This window comes from Protomyctophum bolini (genome assembly GCF_963924005.1).
Source record: "Protomyctophum bolini genome assembly, chromosome: 5".
Classification (NCBI taxonomy): Eukaryota; Metazoa; Chordata; class Actinopteri; order Myctophiformes; family Myctophidae; genus Protomyctophum; species Protomyctophum bolini.
The window spans coordinates 14,501,845-14,510,033 of record NC_137866.1 but is presented as its reverse complement, the minus strand read 5'-3'; the positions used below and the strand labels follow the sequence as shown (position 1 = coordinate 14,510,033).

Genomic DNA, 8,189 nt, shown 5'->3' with positions numbered 1-8,189 from the left:
CGAAAAGATATTTCTTTTTTTGACAGGGGGCGGATTTCTTTCTACATTTCTATGCCAATACTTTTACTCAAGTAAATTCTGAATACCGGACTTTTACATTGCAGTATTGATACTTGTTCTAAGGTACCACAGCATACACACAAATGAACAGTTGCACAATATAGGCACAAATACACCAGAAAACTCTAATACCAATACCACCAGCTTTATTTGAAAAACTCCAGAAATCCCAAGATGTCACAGTACAAAAAGTAACGCCCCCAGCAATCCCCCCTCCCCCCACGTAAACCTTCCAACATTTCACCCTAAAACGTGACCTTCAATTAGCAATATACAATACTATGGTTACAATGTATCATTCAAATGACAAAGCTGATAACAGCAGGATTAAAGAAATGGTTAAAATATAACTATGAAAATTAGCGACAACAATAAAAGTGATAATACAATAATGACGATATCAATAAAAGGGAGTGGGGGTTTAGAGGCAAAAATGCAAAACATGTCAAGAACATGTCAAGAACATGTCCTTAGAAGGCCGTAAAACATACAGTAACACAAATTGATACTATAGTAATAGGATAGCCTACCTTCTCCTTTCCAAAAAGCAAAGTTAACTTATAAACTATACCACGCCTAAATGATAAAATACACTGATTAACACAATCAATTGCATCTCTTGTATACACACACACACACACACACACACACACACACAAACAAAAAGGTCCTAAAAACTGAACGGTTTTGATTGTGCCTCCATCTCTCTAGGGTACAAAGTCTTCCAGTAAAAGTAATGTGGAAAATATCCGTATGTCACTCTGAGTTAGCTGTTGATTCCATTACCCGTTTACACCATAGCAAGTGGCCATCAGGTCAGGGGTAACTTTGGCATGGCGACATGGTTTAAGTGACACGAAAAGGCCTTTACAATACATGCATACAGTACATCAACACTGAAAAATGTAACACAAGACACTAAATATACAGACATTCACTTGCATGCAGCCCTGCAGTGGAGCGCACACAACCATTCACACACACACAGTCAGTCAGTCACAAAAATAAGTTCATCAGGGAAGCAATTCAATATGGGAAAACATGTCATACAATCTAGTTTATAGAATACCCCTGCATAGTGCCTGAGTCAGAACATGGGGCCCCGCCGAAGGAGCCAAGCCAATGATAGGGACAAAGCTTTCACAAAAAAGGTGGAGCACGAATACTAAATCTAACAAAACATACCTCTGTCTGGGTTTTAAATCCCCCCTCCCCCACCCCACTCAGACTCTTCCTGACCACTGCTCTCAAGGCACTGTATGTAGGCGACACTGTAAGATCCACTTAGACGTGGCCTTTACTTTAACTTTCCTTACTTATACTTTGTCATTATCTCCGTTTCTCTGTGTCTTCGTTGTCATTGGCCTGGTAAGGACCTTTTTTTACTCCCTCATCCCTACCCATCATGGCACAGTTCATCTCTTCTTTCTTTCCATCTGCCCAATTCCAAATCATCCCATACCACCCGACGCTAAGCAGCTTTCAAGATCTTAAAGGGTTCTGACACGTGTGTTGCAAATATGGCACATCATCGAAACATACAGACTAAAGGCCATAGTTTAGACGCCTATCGAAAAACATTTTTAGATATGCCGGAATGTGCCCGAGAATGCCTGGGATCAGTGGGATGATTGGAAATTAGGCATACCCAGGACTTTTCCATGCCCCCCCCCCCCAAATACCCTCCCCTACCTCAAATGTCCAATGAAAGGGACAAAGACAAAACTGCCCTCTCCATCTGTGACTGAGGCCAGTGCCTTGTTCTTGGTCGAACTATAACAGGAGGCAGCGTATAGTCTTGTTACGTTTCTTGGCTTGCAGTGCAGCCCTGGTGGCCATCTCGAACACTTCCCGGACGCCATCTTTGGTTTTGGCGGAGCACTCTTGGTAGCCGAAGGCACATATGCGGTTCGCCATGTCTCTGCCCTCTTCGTTTTTCACTGGCTCCTAGAGACAAGAAGTTCAAGAAGACACAGGCATTAAGGTCCATTGTGAATACAAACACACACAGTTGATCTTTACCACTAGTTCTCCACGGAAGAACAATTATAATTCAATGGCTTGAGTGAGCGGAAGTTAAGCCTGGACCTCAAATTTTAGGTCATGAACGTCCGTCCACCTCCATGAACGTGCTGCAGTTCCACTTTTCACCAGTAGGTAGTGGCAGCTTCAACATTGGATAGCCTTACTGGGGGCTTGGTTTCTTCAGAGTGAGTTGCATAAGGTTGATCATAGGTTAGCCAAGAGCTCCCTCTAGTGGAAACAATGACTCGACGTAATTTATGGTCTGGTAATATAATCGAAGCATTAAGGTTTTTGTAGCTGGTATCCGATAAAAAAACTGGTAGCTAATACCAGGGGACTTCACAAGTTTGTAACTTTGAGTGTATAAATACAACGAAATGGACCCCTTACAGGTCCATTTGGTTCCATTTATACACACGGAGGATTTTACAGTGTAGCGCAGAGGCGGAAAGTTCTTATAACGGCAGGGGGTTCAAGCAGCCACGCGCCCCCCCCCCCAGCGGTGGAAAAAAAACGAGTTTTGTTTTTTCGAACAAAAGCCACCTTATTAGCATTTGAATGCGGCATGCGCGGCGGCCCAACACCTATCTTGTAACGCCTCGTAAAGGTAGACTATGTGCATGACAACATGACCACTGGGGAGGGGAGATTTCAGTGGACAGTCAGTGGGTGCATAATTTACTGCAGTGCATATAGATATATTTTGCCAAAATGCAGTGGGTTCAGTCGCGCCTTTGCCAAAATGCCAGGGGGTTCAATCGCGCCTCTGAACCCACGGAGTTTCCGCCTATATTCCGACTATATAGAAAAAGGCCGATGCTGCAGCCCTCAAAAGGTTGATGACAGGTGCGTAGGACAAAAAGTGCATATAATATAAAGGGTATATTTGAAAAACAAAGAAAGCACCCACACACTGTCAGAAACTTCAAAAACATGTTGCTCTCGAAAATCGTTTACTTTTTACCGTAGGTTTTTACTAGTCTCGAACGGCACAATTTTTGTCAACTGTGAGAAGCATGGAAAGAGTGGCGCTGGATGATGATGTATCAGCAACAACGTGGCTACGTAACAGGTGACGTTATGAAATACGTGTCAAGCAGCCTCTGTCCAGACCAATTTGCGAAGTGACATTTCAGATCCGCGGAACGCAGCAAATCAGGCTGGAACCCAGGATAAGTGTGGGTCCTTTTCTTTGTTTTTCAAAGATGCCCTTTTATTACAGTGTATATCCTATGAAATAGGGATATGTAGCCTAATAATACATATCAAACTGGGGGTCTGTGAAATGAAAAAGCCACTAACTCTCTATACCCACCTGTTTCATTTTGGCGAGCTCCCGTCTAGTGTGGTCATCGTTGCGCAGGTCCTTCTTGTTGCCCACGAGGATGATGGGAACATTTGGACAGAAGTGTTTCACTTCCGGGGTCCACTTTTCTGGAATGTTCTCTACAGGGCAAAAGGTAGAAGAATGAGTCTACTACACCGTACAGGGCTCGCAAACCACTCTTCACAAGGTGTTGGACTGTACTGTATGGTTACTCACACAGATATGTAATTAGGCCTGTCACGATTATTACATAATCGCAATTATCTGAGATAATCGTGAGTATCTTTGCATAATCGTCAATCGTTTGTTGAAAAATGACCACACATTTTCAAAAGAAAAATCTAATCAAATCAAAAATAGCAGAAATAGCAGATCGACTAGCTTACAACACTAGCTTGAAGATCAACTACTATAATATAAAAATATGAAATGTGTCAGTGATTTCTTTGTATATTTAAGGTATTTGTCATATCTGCTCTGTGCATTTTGTGATTACGAAGCCTAAAGGGCAAACCAAAATACAAATTGTTCCATTGTTAAATGCAAAAAACACGTTAAATCGTTAATCACAATTATTTGCGTGACAATTAATCGTCAGCTTATTTGTAATCATGACAGTCCTAATGTATTCATCGCAAAAACAATGGCATTAAAAAGGTTGTGTAATAAAAGTATATATACGACGTGTGTCATTCGTGTGTTGCAAATACCTAAACTGTCAGGGCTGTCTACAGAGAAACACATGAGAATGACATCTGTGTCAGGGTAGGAGAGAGGCCTCAGTCTGTCATAGTCCTCCTGGCCGGCTGTGTCCCATAGTGCAAGTTCCACCTGAGCGATAAGAGACACAAATAAATTATTGTGGTGTAGATATTCAAATATACCTGAAGAATCAACCTCTGCATTTACCCATCCTGACTAAGAGCAGTGGACATTGGTAACTATTTTAACCCATGTAGACCTGAGGCCAATTACAAAAACGTCTTCTAAAACCTAAACTAAAGTTTCTGAAAAGTGAAAACCTTCAAATTCTTGTTCAAATTTTTAAATATAATTATGTTGGTACATCTATAGCAATAACTAATGAGTCACAGATGTAGCATCCGGATTCAAAGGTAAAACAACATATAGGTTGCACCGGTTAGTTAGCACTTTGACTAGTGGGCGGCAAAATGAGATTTGAGCATTTAAATGATAGCACAAGGATTCCCCCAAGGTTAACCTAAACCTAGATAGATATACATAGTAGAGATTAATCCCTACAATATGATTAAACACTATTTGATACCACTGACAGATAGCATAGTGTCCAATCTAAAATTATTGTGCATAATGTGCAACATTGTTTTCTCACTCAACAGTAAACAAACCAACATACAGTATAAGTGTATAAAGGGCATCTGGCACATTTCTAAAGTGTACATTTTACACTTTAGTAGTAATAATCCCATTACTATATAAAAACTAACAATTACTTGCAGATTGGCTATTTTCAAAAAACTTGGAACAGAGTCAAAGAAAATGGCACAACTCTTACATTTCCAAGTGCTTGCCAGGGTGGGGGGTTACCCCCCAGTTCAAATATGATTATTTTGGGGGTTCCAGTTCAAATATGATTATTTGGGGGATTTGGGGGGGGACTGAAGAGTTTTTGGTTGACTGAAGCTGCTCACCTGTTTCCCATCCACCTCGATGTCTGCCACGTAGTTCTCGAACACGGTGGGGACGTAGACCTCCGGGAACTGGTCCTTACTGAACACGATGAGCAGGCAGGTCTTTCCGCACGCGCCATCTCCTACTATCACTAGCTTCTTCCTGATGGCTGCCATCTACAGAGGAAAGAGACAATTATGTTCCCGTTACATCACGATGAGTAGGCAGGTATTTCCGCATGCACCATCCCCTACTATCACTAGCTTTTTCCTGATGGCGCCAACTTTTGTAAAACACATTTTTTTATATATATGAGGAGATTACTCCTCCATATTTTGTCCAAAAATCCAGCAAATCGTTACACAGTATCTCTAGTGTCATGTGCCCAAGACAGAGCTGTCCGATATTTCATATTACATCCTGATTGGCTAACATTGGCTTTCAAACTTTGCAGGATTGGCTGGCCCGTTTTTAACAAAAAGCCTCAAATCATGAACGCAGCGTGCAATTTACGTGAAATCTTTCACAGGCGTTCCTACTAGGCTGAGGAATATATCCCACCCATTTCACATTGGCCTGTTATAGCGGGGAAAAAATTCCATCAAAAAATGTATTGTCTGTAGTTGCTCACAGCATTCAAAATGTGGCACCTGGGGCCAACTGCTGTAGGCTTGAAACAGACATCAAATCAAAGTGCTTGCCTTCCGCTGTTTGTTCGTCAGAGGTAAATAAAGCATGTGAAAAGGAAATGTATTGAGTGCTGGCGATTAATTGTGCAGCACTACAGCATTTTACTCACAGCTCATATACAGTCTACACCCCAAAAAACTAAAAACTGTACATCCCAGAAACAAGTACAGACAAGAAATACAGGTAAGGACAGCCCATCCCTTTGACCTCCTAGGTGTCATCTGATAATAAAGGGTCTGACAGAACAGACAGGACAGGTCAGCTCCTAACTATACAGCTGTGCCACAGCTGTGCTGCCTGTTAGTGCTGCACAATTCTTGCTCAAATGTGAATCTCGATTTCCTTCACAAGAATTGAGATCACAATTCTCACACGACTCATTTTTTCCATGAAAATATGTATTAAAAATAGGTTAAATAACATAAGAGTAACTAAAATGAATTGCATATCCAACTAGTGCTGCACGATTCTTCACGACTCTACACAAAATGAGATTGCATAGGTGTCTGAATCTAGATCTTTTCTCAATTAATTGTGCAGCACTGGCCTGGGCCGTGGCTCAGCGGTCCAGGCACCTTGGCCGGTAGTCCGAGCCTGGCAGTGTGCCGCAGGTTCGACTCCCAATCCCGACGACCTTTACTGCATGTCACTCCCCCATCTCTCTGTCAGCCTACTGTCTGTCCCTCTATAAAAAATATAAAATAAAGGCAAAGCCGCCAAAAGAAAACAGGATGGTGCAGCAACAAAATGGTGCAGCACTGCCAGCACTACTGCCTGGTCACCCACCACAAGCAGGAGATATCTGGCCTCATGATCCTACTATTCTCAAAAATTACTGTGTCTAAGTACTGTGTCTACAATAAACACAATATCACACGCACGATGCTATGGGATACAGGATAGGACAGGTGGGCAGTCTGGACATCTGGGCACTTCAATGTGAAATGATTAGCTAATGACTATTTTGTTAAAATATCACATAGGCTACTACACAATCAATTTGGGGTGGTGGGGTTCCTTGATATCAAAATGTTTTCCGAAATCATTGATTCCGAAATCAATGCCAGGTTATTTGATGCCTCATGCGATAAGAACGGGTGTCTCCCTCAGAGAAGTTGTAAACTGTAAACTTTGTTCTGATGAATTGAAAATGGTGAACCCTGTTGTAATTGTAAACAAGTGTAGGCTAATGCTTTTATCAGTGTCGTTCACATAGTAACAGTCTTTGTATTGAGTTGTCTTTCAGGTGAAATGTACCCATTCTGCAAACTGTAAATACATATTTCAATTAATTAATCAATCAATCAAACATGGAAAATTCCGTCCTGACTTCAGTCAGTCACCATTCCTCTCCTCTGGCTGGTCAGCCTGCTACTACTGGGAGTGGGAGTCTGACTGACTATTTTGACATTTGCTTTGGCAATGTAAACGAATGTTTCTCTCATGCCAATAAAGCTCATTTGAATTGATTGACTTAGGCTGAGATTTAGACCCTCGTAGAATTTTATACATCTACGAGGGTCTAAATCTTAGGCTATGATGACTGACTTGGGGCCTGTACTGTCAAACCATGCTAACGTTAGCCAGCTAGCACAGAAAGGAGGCGTCGATGTATTTTCGTAATGACTATTATGCTTTAGATTAGACTCGTGTTTTAAAAGCCGCGTTGCTTACAAAATGTAACTACAACAACCACCCATGAACTAGATGTAGCGTTCTTCTCCTGTCTTCCCAGAAATTACCCGATTTAAGAGTTTTAAAAGAGGCTCTCGCCAAGTATTTCTTCTTACCGTCTGATGTTCACCAGTGTATAATGTATAGTGAGCTGCTAGACTTCCGGTGGCCGAGCTCTTCAGAATAAAAGTTAACAAAAAAGTAAACAAAAACGATTAATTTGCATATTAAAACAATTAAGTAAGTATTTAAACGAAAATATACAACACAAAATATGTTTCTGTGTATTTTCATTAACATTTATAACATAAACAAATTATCTAAATGGATAAGTGAGTCATTCCACGAAACCGGTACGATTTGGCCTTTTTTGTTGTTGAAATTCATACATGACTATGCTTGCACCTCCTGGTACCACAGCACCTCTAAGGCCCTTAAAACAAGTGTCCAGACTTCCCAAAACCAACTGGTCAGGCTGGCCCCGAACCCACCTCACCCCTGCCCACTTTGACAGGCTGGAATGGCTTAGGGTTGACGAGTCGACGACACAGCACCTTGCAATGAGTCTAAATACTTCCTTAATGTCAACGAAGTCCACACCCACAACACCAGAGGGAGTTCAACAAACCATGTGCAACCCAGATTTGGCACAAACAAGGGACTAAATTAATTTCGCTCCTATGCCACCAAAATGTGGAACACCCTACCAACAGTCATTAAGATGCGAATCCCTTGACTCCTTCAAAACTGCTCTCAAAGG

The 8,189-nt window shown here is 41.6% G+C and overlaps 1 protein-coding gene across 2 annotated transcripts; it reads right to left on the bottom strand.

The window, feature by feature from the left end:
• Nucleotides 1-203: 203 nt before the first annotated feature.
• LOC308316308 (rho-related GTP-binding protein RhoA-C-like) lies at nucleotides 204-7,577 on the bottom strand. 2 transcript variants are annotated; one of them, XM_080764849.1, is made up of 5 exons: nucleotides 7,546-7,577; nucleotides 5,086-5,241; nucleotides 4,123-4,243; nucleotides 3,401-3,531; nucleotides 204-2,007 (listed from the first exon to the last, which is right to left on the bottom strand). In XM_080764849.1, exons 2-5 carry the CDS (start codon nucleotides 5,239-5,241, stop codon nucleotides 1,834-1,836), a joined length of 582 nt encoding a protein of 193 aa, XP_080620975.1. In that variant the 5' UTR covers nucleotides 7,546-7,577; the 3' UTR covers nucleotides 204-1,833. The 2 variants fall into 2 exon arrangements, with proteins under 2 accessions (XP_080620975.1, XP_080620976.1); XM_080764850.1 differs by lacking the exon at nucleotides 7,546-7,577 and adding an exon at nucleotides 6,303-6,322.
• Nucleotides 7,578-8,189: the final 612 nt, after the last annotated feature.